General features: G+C 45.8%; 3 protein-coding genes across 3 annotated transcripts in view; 1 reads left to right on the top strand and 2 right to left on the bottom strand.

The window, feature by feature from the left end:
- Positions 1 to 19,523, bottom strand: part of LOC144483231 (uncharacterized) — a 192,866-nt gene that overhangs the window by 83,430 nt on the left and 89,913 nt on the right. The gene's annotated exons all lie outside the window — the stretch shown is intronic.
- The window catches only part of LOC144483240 (uncharacterized), a 118,761-nt gene that overhangs the window by 45,762 nt on the left and 53,476 nt on the right, over positions 1 to 19,523 (top strand). The window lies entirely within an intron of this gene.
- Positions 16,249 to 19,523, bottom strand: part of LOC144483224 (uncharacterized) — a 36,988-nt gene continuing 33,713 nt past the window's right edge. The window contains exons 4-5 of the mRNA XM_078201993.1: positions 18,684 to 19,437; positions 16,249 to 16,260 (exon numbers count right to left, since the gene is read on the bottom strand). Coding sequence (XP_078058119.1) covers positions 16,249 to 16,260; positions 18,684 to 19,437 — 766 coding nt within the window. The remainder of the gene's footprint in view (positions 16,261 to 18,683; positions 19,438 to 19,523) is intronic.

The raw sequence follows: 19,523 nt of genomic DNA, 5'->3' as shown, positions 1-19,523 counted from the left end.
TACCCTGGACAGTAAATAGTGTTTTTCCACCACTACAGGTAGATCTAAAATAAATACAGAAAGAGCTGGAAAAACACAGCAGGTCTGGCAGCATCTGTGGAGAGAAAAACAGAGTTAATGTTTCACGTCCAATGTAACTCCAGAACCAAAGAGAGGGAGAAATGTGATGGGTTTGATGCTGCTGAGAAAGGGGGGAGGGGCAGGTAGAACAAAAGGGAAAGTCAGGGATTGGTTAGATGGTGGGTGAGATTAAATGACAAAAATATCCCAGAACAGAAGGCAAAGGGAGAGGTAATAGTTGTTGTAAAGAAACAAAGCATTGATCCAGAGTAAGTGTTAATGGCAGAATAAAGGACAGCTCTGTCTGGAAGCAAAAAAACATGAAAACAAGACACAGACTGACACTCGGCAAAAACAAACAAATCAAAATGGAGGAGAGAGTTCAGGGTGTGAAGTTGTTGAACTCAATGTTGAGTCCAGAAGGCTGTAAAGTGCCTCATCGGAAGATGAGGGGCTGTTTGTCCAGCTTGTGTTGGGCTTCTCCGGAACATTGCAGCAGGCCGAGGACAGAAATGTGAGCGTGAGAGCAAGGTGGTGAATTCTAATGGCAAGCAAGCGGAAGGTCAGGGTCATGCTTGTGGACTGAGCGGAGGTGTTCCACAAAGAGGGCAGGGAACAGGCTACAGATGAATTAAAGAGAAACCATTTGTGTCCAGAACATTGTGAACATCCTTTCACTCTGGTTGTCTTTGATCCTCAAGTCATTTTCTGTTTGTTTTTAACCAAGTTCTGTTTCATTCATAAACTTTCATCAGTAAAGGTGTTTGATTGTTCTGGACTTTTCCTGATGAGATTGATGCACTTTAGGGAAAGTGGGTGAGAGGTGTGGGCAGGCTCTTTAACAGAAAGTCATCCCTCAAAGGTAATTGGCAAAGGAGCCAGAGGAGGAGATGAGATTTTGTTTTATTTTTTGACACAGTGAGTTGTTCTGATCTGCCTGAAAGCAGATTCAATAGAATCTTTCCAAAGGGTAAAGACTTGAAAGGGAAGAATTTGCAGGGCTGTGGGGAAAGAACAGAGCAGTTGGATGAATCAGAGTCCTTTCAAAGAGACAGCAGGGGCACAATGGGCTGAATGGACTTCTCCTGCAGCCTGTCAATCCCAGCCTCCTGTTTTTGTACAGGTTAGAAGGGCAGATTTCATTGCAGCCTCTTCCCTGTATATGTATTTAAAGAGACGAGTTTCTCTTTAGCTCTGAGTGACCGATATAACAATTGATTGGAGGCCCATTTCTCACGCAGTCCTCCAGCACCTTCCTGTCTCTCGATTACTGCAACATACATTGCAGTTTTCCAACTGGGGCGCAGGCCTCATTATTCTCAGCTAAATTCAGCCCTCAGCTCCGTCGCCTGGCTGTCATTGACAAGAGCAATAGAGAGACAGAAAGGTGCCCCAGGCTCAAATGGGAAGTCGAAATTTGGGGCTTTGAATGAATTATTAGGATCTCTGTAATGATCAATAATTTAAAGAAATGAATTCTAAACTCAATGAGTAAATCAAAGAATCACATGACAAAACTTCAAGTTTTATGACTTCTCCTCCAACAAACTGGAAGCAACAATGAGTGAACACTTTTTTGTCGGGAACATAACCCTTAAACTGTAAAATTGAACTTTGCCCTTTTACTCTTAACACCATCAAATATCCCACTCAATGGTTATATTTTACTCCACCTTGGAATGTTGACACTCAATTCTCCAAGAATGAGTCCAAGGTGATTTTTCACTCCCCAAGAGTTTATTTCCATTGTTTTCCTTTTCCAGTCTGGCAACCTTTAATCCCAGAGCTGTCCTTCACAGTGATGGTTCTCCTGGACATTTTCCCACTAACACAAGCAAGGCGAATCTTCCAGCCTTGTTTCAAAATTCTCAGGAATTTGTGACCAACATTCGACATAGGAGCAGAAGTTGGCCATTTGGCCCTTTGAGTCTGCTCCACCATTTATTTAGATCATGGCTGATCTGTTTGTGTTGTGTTGTGGGAAATTTACCACTTCGGAGTCAGACTTGGAGGTTCAACAAAACAGTTTTATTTCGGACAAAGCTTTAGGAGAAAGCACTGGTACTCCGCAGTACTTGGCAGCGACCTTCTCAACTACACAATGGTAGTTGAGCATCTTTATACCTTTTAGACAATAGATAGTACGGACATTAGCCGTTAACACATCGTTACAAGTTGAGTAGGCAGATACAGACATCGACAATTAACACATTGTTACAAGCAGACAGGTACGGACATGGACAGTTAACACATCATTGTACATAGAATGGATACATTTATGCAGTTATGTCCTCTATCAATGACTGGTTTCGATATATACATTTATGTATTTATGTCTCCATCATTGGGTGACCTCGTTACATTTATGTCCCCATCAGTGGCGGATCTTATTATCAAACTCATTGTTCTGGGTCTGCTCTTATCTCAAGTCTTAAAGTGCCCCAGGTCTGACCAGCTTCCTGCAGCAATTCAGATACTGCAGGTTTTAACTCTTTGTGTAACTGTCTGTGCCCAAAGCCAGTGCCTTTTAATGTCCCTTCCCAGAGTCCATTTTGTGTGCCAGGTAACCATTTTGTGTCCATCATTTTAATTTCACCATTACAGTTGCGTTCCACATTCTTGTTCCACACCCGATATTATTGATTCCCTTATTCAACAAGAGTTGGTATAAAGGCAAAATTCTGCTGTTGTTGGAATGTGAAACAAAAACAGAAAATGCTGGACAATCTCAGCAAGTCTGACCTCATCTGTAAAGAGAGAATAGAGACAACGTTTTGAGTCAGGGTTACTCTTTGTCAGGTGAAGACAAGGAAAATCGGACAAAATTTATCCTGTAAGGGTCAAGAATTGGGAAGCAATCTATTAAACCTCCTCTGAACCACTTTCAATGCATTTGTATCATTTCTTAAATAGGAGACAAAGCTGCACCGAGTGTTCAAGATGCAGTCTCAGTAACGCCCTGTATAACTAAAGCAGAACATCTTTACTTCTATGTTCAATTTCTCTCGTAATAAAGGATAACATTCCATTTGTAAGAACTTTGATTTATTTGAACTAAGATTTATGGGGTTCTCTTGTTTACAATAACCTCCCTAATCGTAAATCACACCAGGTTCCAGTGTCTTAACCATGTGGCTAGACAGAACAATTTAATTGGTGAATTCAGGAAGTTTATTAATCATTAAAAATCTAACAAGTCAGAACGATAAAAGGCAAAGTATCGATTAACAGTTAATAGAGAAAGTTTAACATTAACAATTGAACAGACTTCTCTCCATCCCTCTCAGACCAGGACATGAAGTGATGGCTCTGAAAACGTGGATAACTTGTAAAACCATCAGCTCTCCACACCTCTTTGTAAACATCTCTCCCTCCACCTCTCTCTACCAAATTGCCTTCTCAAGACCACTTCTTTATACTTTAAAAATGCCAAAAGCCCATCTTAGCCAATTCCCATAAATCTTCAATTATAAACTAAAATAGACATGAGTTTTCAGATGATTTGAAAACAAATGAACTGTCTGCTGAAAGGGTTAACTTTTCTACAGAACCTAAAAGGGTGGGGAGTGAGCAGAAAAAAATTGGCCCACAATAATACCACTTTACACAAGTATAAAAATCAAAACAAACTCGATTGTAAACTTCATCTCTTAATTTTTTTGTTATATTCCATAACCTAATGATTTTTATTTGATCAGTTTTTTTAGGGATTGGTAACTTCTGTTCGTTATAAGCTGCTTCACTCATTTTGTTTATTCTACATGGGCTCGGAGAATCAGAACCCAGACTTTATCATCCTTATCCTTTTTCTCCCTTTGCCACCACTCCCTCTGTTTTGCGGGAGGGTCGTGGGGATTCCAATCAGAACTAATCATTTCATCATAAAAGTAAAATACTGCGGATGCTGGAATCTGAAACAACAGAAAATGCTGGAAAATCTCAGCAGGTCTGACAGCATCTGTGGAGACAGAGTGGAGCCAATGTTTCAAGTATGGATGACCCTTTATAAGAGCTGTTATGAAGTGTCATCCAGACTCGAAATGTTGGCTGTATTCTCTAATAATTTTATCGATAAGTTTCTTGTTCTTAGTTTCCAAATAGCAGGTAAGAGACCTGTCCAGTCCTCACTCGAGCTCTGATTTTTCACTGGCCATGCTTGGGTCAGTTTATAACCATTAGAATCTACTCTCAGAGGTCTGCTTTTCAGTCCAGTGCTATTTGGAGTATACCGTTACTTCACCGACTATCAGGTCACAAGTCTCTCACAGTTCTTATCACAAATTTGAGATAAAATAATTTAAACAATGCCTGAGAACGCTTTTTAACTTCTTAACCAACTATCTGCCACTGTTTGTTGATTGGTCAGACCTCCTCTTCACAGATTCGGGTATCTCAGCCAGTGAACTCCAGCCGGTCCTGGAATAAGTTTAATTCTAACTCATTCTGAGTAAATATTCTCACCAGGTCCTCTGTCGGGGCTTTGCTAAGCAGCTTTAATGGTCCGTGATTGCAGAAACTGAGCAGTCACAGGAATGTGGTCAAGATAGTTCAGTCCCATAATGCCTCACATTCAAGAACAAAGAACAATACAGCACAGGAACAGGGCCTTCGGCCCTCCAAGCCCGCGCCGCTCCCTGGTCCAAACTAGACCATTCTTTTGTATCCCTCCATTCCCACTCCGTTCATATGGCTGTCTAGATAAGTCTTAAACGTTCCCAGTGTGTCCGCCTCCACCACCTTGCCTGGCAGCGCATTCCAGGCCCCCACCACCCTCTGTGTAAAATATGTCCTTCTGATATCGGTGTTAAACCTCACCCCCTTCACCTTGAACCTATGACCCCTCGTGAACGTCACCACCGACCTGGGGAAAAGCTTCCCACCGTTCACCCTATCTATGCCTTTCATAATTTTATACACCTCTATTAAGTCTCCCCTCATCCTCCGTCTTTCCAGGGAGAACAACCCCAGTTTACCCAATCTCTCCTCATAACCAAGCCCCTCCATACCAGGCAACATCCTGGTAAACCTCCTCTGTACTCTCTCCAAAGCCTCCACGTCCTTCTGCAGTCCTTCAATTATAACAGAATATGTGGCTGTATGTAGCTGCCTCGGCCATGGTCAACCCCAACACTGCCTTCCTGAACTGCTACAATGTCTCAGATGCAAGTACATCCACAGTGCTGTTAGGAAGGGACTTCCAGCTACACATTCCAAACTTTCACTAGACTGTAGGTGGATATCAGATTGATATATTCCATTCAACCACACCCAAGGTGAGTTATTCCAATCCCTTTATTGTCCAGGACAATATATTCACAATATCTTTAAAACAGAAATTAAACATTCCCATTTGGTTTCAGGTGTTAACATATTCTGTTAGTTTGTTCTTTATTGTCAATGTCAGGCTGGGGTTGTTCCCCTTGGAGCAAAGGAGGTTGAGGGGAGATTTGATAGAGGTGACAAGATTCTGACAGGTTTAGATAAGGTGGACAAAGAAAAGCTGATCCCATTAGCTGATGGGACAAATGCGAGGGGGACACAGATTAAAAGTTTCAGGTCAGAGATGTAGGGAGGGATGTGAGGAAGAATATTTTGATGCAGCGAATGGTAATGACCTGGAACTCGCTGCCTACGAGGGTGGAGGAAATGGAGACAATAAACAATTAGAAAGGAAATTGGATGGGCATCTGGGGGAGTTTCAAACAGAAATGCTGACTAAATATCTCTGAATTTCCTCACACCGTCACTCTGTGATCCGTGTGAAATTTAAAACAAGGTATTCGCAACAAGACTCAAAGAGCATCAGCCCACTGGAGGCAAAGTTGTGAGACCGGCCAGAAAGAAACCCTCCGACCCTCCCCATTGACTAACTGTGAGAATGAACAAAATGCAGTCCTGGATGTAATTGAGAGCAGAAACAATAACAGCAGAATCCAACCCCTGTGAACTTGTTGGTGCCTCAGCAGCTGTGATGAAATTCTGAACCATTTTTATACACTGAGCAGGTGAACAGTTTCTCCCCAGTGTAACCTCACTGATGTCTCAGCAGGTGGGATAACTGAGTGAATTCCTTCCCACACTGAGAGCAGGTGAATGGTCTCTCCCCATGTGAATTTGCTGGTGTCTCTGCAGGTTGGACAACTGACTGAAACCCTTCCCACACTGAGAGCAGGTAAATGGCCTCTCCCCAGTGTGAACTTGCTGGTGTCTCCGCAGGTGGGATGACTGAGTGAATCTCTTCCCACACTGAGAGCAGGTGAACGGCCTCTCTCCAGTGTGAACTCGCTGGTGTTTCTGCAGGTTGGACAACTGACTGAAACCCTTCCCACACTGAGAGCAGGTGAACAGCCTTTCCCCAGTGTGAACTTGCTGGTGTGTCCGCAGCTCGGATGACCGAGTGAATCTCTTCCCACACTGAGAGCAGGTGAACGGTCTCTCCCCAGTGTGAACTCGCTGGTGTCTCTGTAGGTCGGGTGACCGAGTGAATCCCTTCCCACACTGAGAGCAGGTGAATGGCCTCTCCCCGGTGTGAACGTGCTGATGTGTCCGCAGGTCGGATGACCGAGTGAATCTCTTCCCACAACGAGAGCAGATGAATGGCCTCTCCCCAGTATGAATTCGCATGTGTGTCCATAGATTGGATAACTGGTTGAATCCCTTCCTACACCGAGAGCAGGTGAACGGCCTCTCCCCAGTGTGAATTCGCTGGTGTCTCTGCAAAGTGGATAACACAGTGAATCCCTTTCCACACTGAGAGCAGGTGAACGGTCTCTCTCCGGTGTGAACTCGCTTGTGTGACTGCAGGCTGGGCAACAGAGCGAATCCCTCCCCACACTGAGAGCAGATGAATGGCCTCTCCCCAGTGTGGCTGCGCCGATGAGCATCCAGCAGAGAGGGGGCTCTGTATCTCTTCCCACAGTCCGCACATTTCCATGGTTTCTCCATGGGGCAGGTGTCCTTGCCTCTCCCTTGGGTGGCCAATCAGTTGAAGCCTTGTCCACACACAGAACACGGGTACCGTCTCTCCCTGCTGTGAATGGTGTGATATTTATTCAGGCTGTGTAACTGGTTAAAGCTCTTTAGTCAGTGCACTGGAACACTCTCACTGGGGTGTGGCAGTGTGTTGATGCTTTTCCACTCACTGATGGCCGAAGTCTTTTCAAATCCAAGTGGAAGGTTCAATCTGAAGCTCAGTGGCCAACTTCCGCATTGAGACGTCACAATGGAGCGCTGCCTGAATCAGCCAATAGGAATTACTCGGCTCCGCAGTGACGTGTCGGGGTTCCATGGCGCAGGCCCGGCTCGCGGACCCGGGAGCCCCGCCCCCGCCCATTGTTCCCCTCCCCCTGCACCTCCTCCAGCCACGGTTTCCAGGCAACCGGCTGGCGGCTCCGGCCAGAGCGAGAAGCCGCTCGGTGATCTCCCCCTCCCCCCTCTCTCTACGGCGGCTCCAAAAAGAGATCGAGAGCGACCGCTGGCGGCAGCCGCACTGCGCCTGCTCCGGACAGCTCAGCTCAGCAGCGCTCTCTGCGCCTGCTCCGGACAGCTCAGCTCAGCAGCGTACTCTGCGCCTGCTCCGGACAGCTGGGCTCAGCGCTCTCTGCGCCTGCGCGCTGGGCTGCCAGCTGAGGGAGTGGGGGAGGGGACTTTGCAAAATCTCTTCCCATCATTTTCTTCCAAGTCCCGCAGTTTGATTTGAAACAGAACAGCTTCTGTTTGTAGCTTCACCACAGACTCAAGCTTCACACACAGACTCAAACTTCACCACAGACTCAAACTTCACACACAGACTCAAACTTCACACACAGACTCAAACTTCACCACAGACTCAAACTTCACACACAGACTCAAACTTCACACACAGACTCAAACTTCACACACAGACTCAAACTTCACCACAGACTCAAACTTCACACACAGACTCAAACTTCACACACAGACTCAAACTTCACCACAGACTCAAACTTCACACACAGACTCAAACTTCACACACAGACTCAAACTTCACACACAGACTCAAACTTCACACACAGACTCAAACTTCACCACAGACTCAAACTTCACCACAGACTCAAACTTCACACACAGACTCAAACTTCACACACAGACTCAAACTTCACCACAGACTCAAACTTCACACACAGACTCAAACTTCACACACAGACTCAAACTTCACACACAGACTCAAACTTCACACACAGACTCAAACTTCATCCTCTGGACAACATCTGTGAGGAAAACACTTTCTTTCTCCCCCTGGGAAATACAGAGACAGAGAAATTCTCTGAACAAAAGAACAAAGAACAATACAGCACAGGAACAGGCCCTTCGGCCCTCCAAGCCCGCGCCGCTCCCCGGTCCAGGATTGAATCCTGAATCCAGGATCCCCGCCCAATTTTCCAGCCTATCTACATACTAATATCCTATCCCCGAGCTGTCCCTCACAGCTATGATGCTTTGTTCATCACAACCTATTAACTCACCCCTACCCCCTCATTCCAGACCATGTGATCTCCGGGGAGAGGCGAAAACCCAGAGTGAAAACCCCAGGGCCAATATGGGGAAAAAAAAATCTGGGAAATTCCTCTCCGACCCCCTGAGGCGATCGAAACGAGTCCAGGAGATCACACTGGCCCTGATCGGAAAATGCTTCCCAACCCTATTCATTTCCACTTCCACGAACACCATCTGAATTCCCTGCCCCCGAGACAGGTTCCCAACTATCCGCAGTCTCGCTCTGTACTGGCACCAGCAAGATGATCATAGAATGAAGCCTTGAAACGAGAAACAAAGAACAATTAGCCCGCGCCGCTCCCTGGTCCAAACTAGACCACTCTTTTGTATCCCTCCATTCCCACTCCGTTCATATACCTGTCTAGATAAGTCTTAAACGTTCCCAGTGTGTCCGCCTCCACCACCTTGCCCGGCAACCCATTCCAGGCCCCCACGACCCTCTGTGTAAAATATGTCCTTCTGATATCTGTGTTAAACCTCCCCCCCTTCACCTATGACCCCTCGTGAACGTCACCACCGACCCGGGGAAAAGCTTCCCACCGTTCACCCTATCTATGCCTTTCATAATGTTATACACCTCTATTAAGTCTCCCCTCATCCTCCGTCTTTCCAAGGAGAACAACCCCAGTTTCCCCAATCTCTCCTCATAACCAAGCCCCTCCATGCCAGGCAACATCCTGGTAAACCTCCTCTGTACTCTCTCCAAAGCCTCCACGTCCTTCTGGTAGTGTGGCGACCAGAACTGGACGCAGTATTCCAAATGCGGCCGAACCAACGTTCTATACATCTGCAACATCTGCAACGTCAGCACGGATCTGTCGATTAGGATGAATCAGCACACTCACGACAATGTCTATTTCAGGTCCAGCAAAGTGAGAATGGAGGGAGAGTGTTTGGGATGGAGATTTACAAATTTTCAAGAATGAGAGGAAAGAATGTTCCACAGAAACTAGAATTGTCTGTTCTGAGTTTTTATCCTGGACTGGCAGCAATGATTTTTGTGAATTTCTTTCACAGGCTATTAGAAGGGGAGAATTTACGGACACAAATCTCAACAAACATGACGTTAGGATCTGACAGAGTCACCCGATTATCAGGATCTGAATACCATCGGCATTTGAAACTAGAATGGAAAATGTTTGTCTGTTCCTTCAAACTGTTTAAACATCAGTGTGACTGGAAATTCACTGAGACTCATTCACTCGAGTGAGAGTATTCCAGTGAACTGACTGTGGAAAGAGCTTTAACCAGTTACACAGCCTGGAAAAGATCGAAGGATTCACAGTGAGGAGAGAGACCATGTATGTGTTAACTGTGGGGTCAAATCTTCATCTGAACCTGGAGATGTACAAAGACACTCAGACCATGGAAATGTAGGGACTGTGGGAAGGGATTCAATTGTCCCTCGAAGCTGGAAACCCTTCGATGCAGCCTCACTGTGGAGACACCGTTCACCTACTCTGAGTTTGGAAGGGGATTTCGTGATTCATCCACCCTGAGGAATCACCAGCGACTTCACATCAGGGAGAGGCCATTCACCTGCTCTGAGTGTGGGAAGAAATTCAGCGATTTGTCTGCCCTGCTGACACACCAGCGGGTTCACAATGGGGAGAGACCATTCACCTGTTGTGTGTGTGGAAAGGGATTCACTCAGTCATCTACCCTGCAGAACCACCAGCGATTTCACACGGGTGAGGGACTGTTCCCCTGCTCAGAGCGTGGGAAGGGCTTCATTCACTCATCCCTCCCGCTGACAAACCAACGCATTCACACTGGGCCGAGGCCATTCATCTGCTCCGAGTGTGGGAAGGAATTCACTCAATTATCTAGTCTGCTGAGACACAAAGGATTACACACTGGGGAAAGGCCATTCATCTGATGTGTGTGTGGGAAGTGACTCAGTGAATCATCCAGTCTGCTGGAATACTGAGGCACCTCCCCCAATAAGAAACCTGTTCAATGCTCTGACTGTGGGAGCTGCTTTAAAACCTGAGCCGACCTCAGGGTCGACCAGCGCATTCACACTGAGGAGACCCCGTTCAGGCACTCTCACTGTGCAAAGAGGTTTAGAACATCATCTGACCTCCTGAAACATCAGGGAATTCACACTGGGGAGAGACCCTGATAATTCCCACTCACTTTCAGCGATTAATCATAAAACCTACCAGATTGGAAGCTTCTGCCTGAAATTTTATTTTCCCTCAGTTTCCAAACTGAGACCATTCACCTGCTCAGTGGGTGGGAAAGGATTCACTTGTTCATCCAAGCTGCTGAAACACCAGGGCAGTCACACCCATTAGTGATCTTTTGGATGGTCTGACTGTGGCTGTTAATTATATCAATAGAGGTTAAGTTTATTCAGATGGAGGGCACTGATTAGATAGTTATAATGAGCAGGTAAAAAGTGGGACTCACTAATATAACTTGGAGTCAGAGTTGAACCTGTAATGTTTGATTCTGTGAACAAATCTGTACCAAATAAAGATTGACTCCACCCCAAGGCTATCAGGATTATAACATGGTAACAGAAAATGCTTGTCTAATGGTGAAGGTTGGAAACTAAAAGAAAGTATATTTCAGACAGAAGCTTCCAATCCCAGCAGCTTTTGTGAGAAATGACTGAAAGGCAGTGGGAATTGTCAGGGTCTGATTACCTGCTGATGCTCTCGGAGTCTGAACCATACAACCAGTGGAAGAATGAAGTGGCGATGTGGACACGGGTTACATCCCGATCAAGGAGGAAACAAGATCTGGCCTTGGCACTGTCACTTCCTAACACAAGGAAAATCAGCAACAAAGCATTTTCTGATCAGCCAAACTGCAAGTTGATACCTGCACTGGCACGGATGATTCATGTAAAGAATTCACTTCAGGTGGTTGGAGGGTAGAATCCGTCAATTGGTCTATGGGAGAAATCCCTAATTACCCTCTGTGCCGGGCGATCGCCCTCCTGCTTTAAAGGGATACAATTAGTTCCATTTTCAGTCATCAATTATCTGATTGTTCCATGAAAAGAATTGCTCGAAGCAACAAATTATTGGAGATACCAGAAGAGGGTTTCTTCATGTGTAACGTTTGGACTGAAGGAGAAAAAACATCTTTTTCTTCGATTTGTTTTGAAACACTGTGTGAATTTTTGCGATCCCGCTCAGGACTGTTAACGTTTGCAGAGAAATTCGAACACCCAGTGATTAACTGAAAGAATTACATCACAAGATTCCACATTTTTAAACAAAAACAAACTTTACTGAATATTTAAATAAAATTTAAAAAGACACACTACAAATTGAATACTAGTCAATAAAGATTTATGATATCAACCTAGTTATATTTTTTTACCTCCCCCCAAGAGTTTCTTTATACTTAATGATATCTTGAAGGTTCATTCACTTCTGTTCCTAGGACCATCCCAAAGGTATGTCAAAGCTCTCCACAATTCACTTTAATTCTCCCCAGTACTCCAGATATCCTCCAAGCTCCAAGAGTTTATGGGAGTCCATCCATTATCTTTTCACTAAACAAGCCTCCAATTTTCCTTTAAGCTCTCAAACTGTGGACTCCTCAGTCCAAACATGGGCTTCACTGCATTCTTGCTGACGGATTTAAATGTTGGAAACACCCCTGGTTTCTAATGGTCCTCTCGGCTTCTGGTCCCACAGCTGGTTCACAGCTCCTGGTCCCACAACTGGTGGCTTCCAAGCTAACTGCAGACTGTCCGCTGGAACCAGGTCATTGATTGGAAAGGACTCAAAAGGTTCCGGGGAAAAGGCAGGAGAATGGGATTGAGATTTATCAGCCATGATCAAATGGCACAGCAGATTTGATGGGCCAAATAGCCTAATTCTGCTCCTATATCTTATGGTCTAATTCTAACCAAGGCTCCACCCTGAATCACATATCCCCATGGTAACAGAGACCAGGTGGAATATCTGACAGATATCTAGCTTCAAAACGAAACCTTTTTTCCCTGAGGTCTGCATGAAGAATTCACCTAACAAAAACAGTACAATAATTGTCAGACCCAATGTCTCCAGCTAAAAGACCCAGCTGACCTTTTACAGTTCTTACCTCTCGAGTTTTGACTTCTTAAACCAACATGGGCCATGCTTTGTGACTGCGAATTCCCTGAGGGTATTTTTGTCAGATTCTCCATCCAGGTTTTCCATTTTTTAAAAGCAATTCTTGCAACTAATTCTTATTTCTAAAACATAGGAATTATGAAATTAGATTTTTGGAACAAAAACAGGAAGAAATGAAAATGTATCACCTTCATAATATCCCATTTAGAATATTACAATATACAACATGCTGTATATCTTAACAACAGCCATGATCTTATTGAATTGTGGAGCAGGCTCGAAGGGCCAAATGGCCAACTCCTGTTCCTAAATCCACTGTTTTCCTGTGTTGATCTATCTTATAACCTGCAACAGACACAATAATCCCTCCATTGTCCACTTCACATTCACAAGTCCAGCTTGGTAACAGCACACTGCTGGGTTCCATGTCCAGGAATTCAGTCCACTGAAGATGGAAATTACTGCTTGCAGTCTTTTCTGAAACTTTTCTTTTTACAATAATTATAGTCCAAAGTTCCTCCTGCAAAAGGAGAGTCTTCATTGCTGTTCAGTTGTGAATTTTCAAGTTCTCTTTTGAAAACAGTCTGTTCAGAGTTCACATTTTGAAATTTATTTTCTTCCATGTTTGCAGTTTCTCCATTGTTTAAATCCAGAGAGAATATTCCAGTCAATTCCACCTTGAAACCGACTTCTTCTTGCTCAGTTATAGCTGATTCCTTTATTGTCCAGGACAATATATTCACAATATCTTTAAAACAGAAATTAAACATTCCCATTTGATTTCAGACAGGAACATATTATGTTAGTTTGTTCTTTATTGTCGATGTCAGGCTGGGGTTGTTCTCCTTGGAGCAAAGGAGGTTGAGGGGAGATTTGATCGGGGTGGACAAGATTCTGACAGGTTTAGATAAGGTGGACAAAGAAAAGCTGTTCCCATTAGCTGAAGGGACAAGGACGAGGGGGACACAGATTTCTTGTTTTGGGTCAGAGATGCAAGGGGGGGGGGAGATGTGAGGAAGAATATTCTGATGCAGCGAATGGTAATGACCTGAAACTCGCTGCCTCCGAGGGTGGAGGAAGTGGAGACAATAAACAATTACAAAGGAAATTGGATGAGCATTTGGGATGTTCCAAACAGAACGACGAACAAAGAAAATTTTGTTTTCTCAAAGAAAACAAAAAAAAACAAAAAAAAGAACAAAGAAAATCCATCAAGACTTAATTTGACTGAGTGTGGCAGAAAGGGACCTACACAGGGTTGGAGTCGGTGGGATTTGGCGGGGGGAACTCTCCACCGGTTGGGGATATACCAGGTACAGACGAGGATGGCTGTGGTTGTTGGAGGTCAGTCATCACTGCAAGGGTCACTGCAGGGTTCATCTAAAACTCTGCTGGCCATGTTTAAACTCACATTAAGTGTTATTCCACTATCACCCTTGTGCACGATGATCCACCCAGTAAAGCAACAACTTAATATTAAAATTCTCATCCTTGGTTTCAAATCACTCCATGACCTTGCCTGTCCCAATATCTATAATCTCCTATAAGCCCCACAACCCTCAATATATTACACTGCTCTAATTCTGGTCTTTAGTTTGTCCCTGACCTTGCTTCACCATTGCAAGCTCTACTTTCAGTTGCTTAGGCTCCGACCTCTGGAATACCATCCCTACACGTCTCCAACTCTCCGCCTCGCTTTACTCCTTTAACACACCCCTTAAAATCGACCACTTTGACCAAACTTTTGGTCATCTAACCTAATATCTTCTCTGTGGCTCAATATCATACTTTACTTTACAATGCTCCCTGGATGTTTTATTATTTTAAGGCGCTATATAAATATATTTTGTTGTTCCTCATGTCTCCTGGGCCTAATCATTTTCAGCGGCTTCATTCATTACCGTCTCCCCACCGTAGGGTGGGAAACGGGGATGTTCACTGATGATTGCAGTGTATATTACCATTCACAACTCTGAATACTGAAGCTGCCCGCATGCAGCGCAGGACCAGGACAACATTCAGGTTGGAGCTGATTGTCAATTCATATTGACACCACATAATTATCAGGAAATATCTATTTCCAGCAAGAAAATCTAACCATCTTCCCTTGATATTCAATGGCATTACCATCAGTGAATGCCCCACCAGCAATAACTTTGGGGTTACCATTGACCAGTCATTTAAATACTGTGGTTACAGGAGCAGATCAGAGGTTGGGAGTTTTGTGGCAGGTTACTCACTTAATGATTCCCCAAAGGCTTGCCATGATTCACAAGGTATAAATCAGGAGTAAGGTGGAATATTCCCTACCTGGATGAGTGTACCTGCAACTATTTTGTAGATCATATCCAGGACAAAGTAGCTCGCCTGATCAGCATCTCAAATACCACCTTAAACATTCACTCTCCACCATTAGCCCACAATGGTGGCAGTGTATCCACATATTAGATACACTGCAAGAAATCACCAAGGCTGTTTTCACAGCATGTTCCAAACCCTAACTTCTACCCCTTGAAAAACAAGTGCAGCCAGCGTATGGGAATGCCACCATCTGCAAATTGTACTCATCACATACCATTCTGACTTGAAAATCAATCACCGTTCCTTCTCTGTCACTGCATCAAATTCCTGGAACTCCCTAACAGCGTTGTGGGTATACCTACACCAGATGGATTGCAGCGATTCAAGAAAGTGGCTCACTTTCTTCACAAGGGCAATCAGTGATGCACAATGAATGTTGGCCTTGCCAGTCACATTCACATCCCCTGAAAGAATAAAACAAAATCCTCATCCCTGGTATCATTCTCAGTCATGAGGACTGCAGTTATCAATGAACAGCTCCGCTTTCGACTTTACGATGGGGGGAGGGTCATTGGTGGAGCAACTGAGGGTGGATGGGCCGAGGACACTACCCTGGGGCTGAGATGATTGGCCTCCAACAACCGCGATCATCCTCCTCTGTGCGGGATGTGGCTCTCGGCGGTGGAGAGTTTCCCCCTGATTCCCATTGACTTCAATGTTAATCGGGTTGCTTGATGCCACGCACAGTCAAATGCTGCCTTGATGTCAATGGCAATCACTCCAACATCACCCAGTTCAACTCTTTTGTCCATGTTTGGACAAAGGCTGTAAATGAGGCAGGAGGTGAGTGGTTCGAGGTGGAACCCAAAATGAGCATCAGTGAGCAAGTTGTTGCTGTATAAATGCTGCTTGATCGCACCGTTGGCAACAACATCTTCCATCATTTTGCTGATGATCGAGACGAGAGACATTGGAGGGCAGTTGGCCAGTTTGGATTTTTCCTTATCCATTGTCTTCAGCTGTTTATTGATATCCCTTGAAGTGAATCGAATTGGCTGAAGATGGGCATCTGTGATACTGGGGACCTCAGGATGGATAATCCATATGGAGAGATTAGAGAAGCTGGAATTGCACTCTATAGAGCAGGAAAGGTGAAGGAAAGATTTAATAGAGATATTCAAACTTTTGAGAGGTTTTGATAAAATGCATGTCTGTTTCCATTGGTTTAGAACCAAAAGACATCGGGTGGAATTTCATGAAAAAAATTCGAAGTGCTGAGTGAGTGAGAAAAGTTTCAAACTCGTTTCTTGGGCAAATTAAAAAAAAACAATCTTGTGGCACTGAGTCAAAAACAGTCACAATATAATCCTCACTGCAGGAGGAAGGGGAGGAACCTAAACTTGCTGGGGAAGCCAGCTGCTGATCTGGAGGGGTGTCATTGTGCATGCGCTCCATCCTCCCAGTTTCCAGCTTCAGTGGACATCTCCCCTCCCCACAGAAATCGCCCCGCCAATCTCCTCATCTGTAGCGTTTCCCCCAAATCACCAACCCCTCCCCGCAGTCAGCATCCCTGCAGAGTTCCCCCTCTCGCCCCCTCCCCGATCGCCACCCCTGCAGTTTCCCCGATCACCAGCTCCCTCCCCCCATCAGGACTCCTGCAGAGCTCCCCCCCGCAACCCCCTCCTCAATCACCACCCCTGCAGAGTTTCCCAATCACCACTCCCTCCCCCTAGTCAGCTTCACCGTCCCACGGAGTGACCCAGGGGTCCATTGGCGCCTCGAGGGAGGAGGGGGGCCTGGGGACGGTGCTGGGTTCTTCCACCCAGGGGATTCCGGCCGATGGGATGCAGCGCTTTCCGACTCCCCCTTTCCTGACACCGGTGCATCTCAAGAGCAGCAGGGTGAACAGCAAGGCAAGGATACATCTATATCACCAGGAAGACGGCTGGACCCCTCTAGGTCCCAGCTCTCCAGCAGACGCCTGCCAGGGGCATCACAGGCAAATGGGTGCGGAGTGCAGCTGGCTGCCTCCAGTTCTGATGTGCATCCTGGGGGGACGTGTTGATGTGGCGCTGGACCACGGGAGATGGAGATGTTGTGGGGTCGCCAGGAGGGCACGGGTGAAAGTCTATATGAGAAAGGTTTAGGGAATTGGGCTCTGTTGACGATTACATCCACCTGTTTTATAGCACTGTTAACTATCGGCCCTTCGTGTTATTGCATTGTTAGTTTCACCAATAAATGTCCAAAGATGTGCAGGTTAGGTTGATTGGCCATACTAAATTGATCCGAGTGTCAGGGGGATTAGCAGGGTAAATGTGTGAGGTTGCGGGAGTAGGGCCTGGGTGGGATTGTGGTCGGAACAGGCTCGATGGGCTGAATGGCCTCCTTCTGTACTGTATTGATTCTATTCTATTCTCTATAAAATTACAGCACAGAAACAAGCCCTTTGGCCCTCCAAGCCTGTGGCAACCATGCTGCCCGTCTGAACTAAAACCCTCTACCTTTCCGGGGACCATATCCCACTATTCCTATGCTATTCATATATTTGTCAAGACACATCTTAAAAGTCACTATCGTATCTGCTTCCCCTACCTTCCCCGGCAACGAGTTCCAGGCACCCACCACCCTCTGTGTAAAAAACCTGCCTTGTACATCTCCTTTAAACCTTGCCCCTCACACCTTAAACCTATGCTCCTGGGAATTGACTCTTCCACCCTGGGAAAAAGCTTCTGATTATCCACTCTGTCCGTGCCCCTCATAATATTGTAGACTTCTATCAGGTTGCCCTCCTCAACCTCCGTTGTTCCAGTGAGAACAAACCAAGTTTCTCCAACTTCTCCTCATAGCTAATGCCCTCCACACCAGGCAACATCCTGATAAATATTTTCCGTACCCTCTCCAAAGCCTCCACATCCTTCTGGTAGTGTGGTGACCAGAATTGAACACTAGATTCCAAGTGCGGTTTAACTAAGGTTCTATAAAGCTGCAACATGACTTGCCAATTTTTAAACTCAATGCCCCGGCCGATGAAGGCAAGCATGCCGTATGCCTTCTTGACTATCTTCCCCACCCGCATTGCCACTTTCAATGACCTGTGTACCTGTACACCCAGATCCCTCTGCCTATCAATACTCTTAAGGGTTCTGCCATTTACTGTACATATCTCATCTGTATTAGACCTTCCAAAATGCATTACCTCACATTTGTCCAGATTAAACTTCATCTGCCATCTCTTCGCCCAAGTCTCCAACTGATCTATGTCCTGCTGTATCCTCTGCCGGTCCCCATCGTTATCCGCAATTCCACCAACCTTTGTGTCGTCCACAAACTTACCAATAAAACCAGTTACATTTTCCTCCAAATCATTTACATATATTACAAACAGCAAAAGTCCCAGCACTGATCCCTGAGGAATGTCACTTGTCACAGCCCTCCATTCAGAAATGTACCTTTGCACTGCCAACCTCTGTTTTCTTCTGACTAAATATCTCGAAACCTCCTAACACCCTGTCACTCTGTGATCCTTGTGACATTTGAAACCAGGTATTCACAAAAAGACTCAAAGAGCATCAGCCCACTGGAGGCTGAGACCAGCCAGTCCAGCACAAAGAAACCCTCTGACCCTTCCCATTGACCAACTGTGAGAATGAACAAAATGCAGTCCTGGATGTAATTGAGAGCAGAAACAATGACAGCAGAATCCAACCCCTGGAATCACTCATGAACTTGTTGATGTCTCAGCAGCTGGGATGAAACTGTGAATCCCTTCCCACACTGAGAGCAGATGAATGGCCTCTCCCCAATGTGAACTCGCTGGTGTGTCCGCAGGCTGGATAACTGAGTGAATCCCTTCCCACACTGAGAGCAGGTGAACGGCCTCTCCCCAGTGTGAACTCGCTGGTGTGTCCGCAGACTGGATGACTGAGTGAATCCCTTCCCACACTGAGAGCAGGTGAATGGCCTCTCCCCAGTGTGAACTCGCTGGTGTTTCTGCAGGCTGGATAACTCAATGAATCCCTTCCCACATTGAGAGCAAGTGAATGGCTTCTCCCCAGTGTGAACTCGCTGGTGTGTCTGCAAGTGGGATGACTGCGTGAATCCCTTCCCACACTGCGAGCAGATTAATGGCCTCTCCCCAGTGTGAACTCGCTGGTGTGTCTGCAGGCTGGATAACTGAGTGAATCCCTTCCCACACTGAGAGCAGGTGAACGGCCTCTCCCCAGTGTGAACTTGCTGGTGTTTCTGCAGGCTGGATAACTCAATGAATCCCTTCCCACATTGAGAGCAGGTGAACGGCCTCTCCCCAGTGTGAACTCGCTGGTGTATCTGCAGCTGGGATGACTGAGTGAATCCCTCCCCACACTGAGAGCAGGTGAACGGCCTCTCCCCAGTGTGAACTCGCTGGTGTGACTGCAGGCTGGATGACAGAGTGAATCCCTCCCCACACTGAGAGCAGATGAATGGCCTCTCCCCAGTGTGGCTGCGCCGATGAGCTTCCAGCAGAGATGGGGCTCTGTATCTCTTCCCACAGTCCCCACATTTCCATGGTTTCTCCATGGTGCAGGT

Source organism: Mustelus asterias, unplaced genomic scaffold (genome assembly GCF_964213995.1).
Source record: "Mustelus asterias unplaced genomic scaffold, sMusAst1.hap1.1 HAP1_SCAFFOLD_50, whole genome shotgun sequence".
In the NCBI taxonomy this organism is placed as follows: Eukaryota; Metazoa; Chordata; class Chondrichthyes; order Carcharhiniformes; family Triakidae; genus Mustelus; species Mustelus asterias.
The sequence above is the reverse complement of the archived record's forward strand: the minus strand, read 5'-3'. Positions and strand labels throughout refer to the sequence as shown.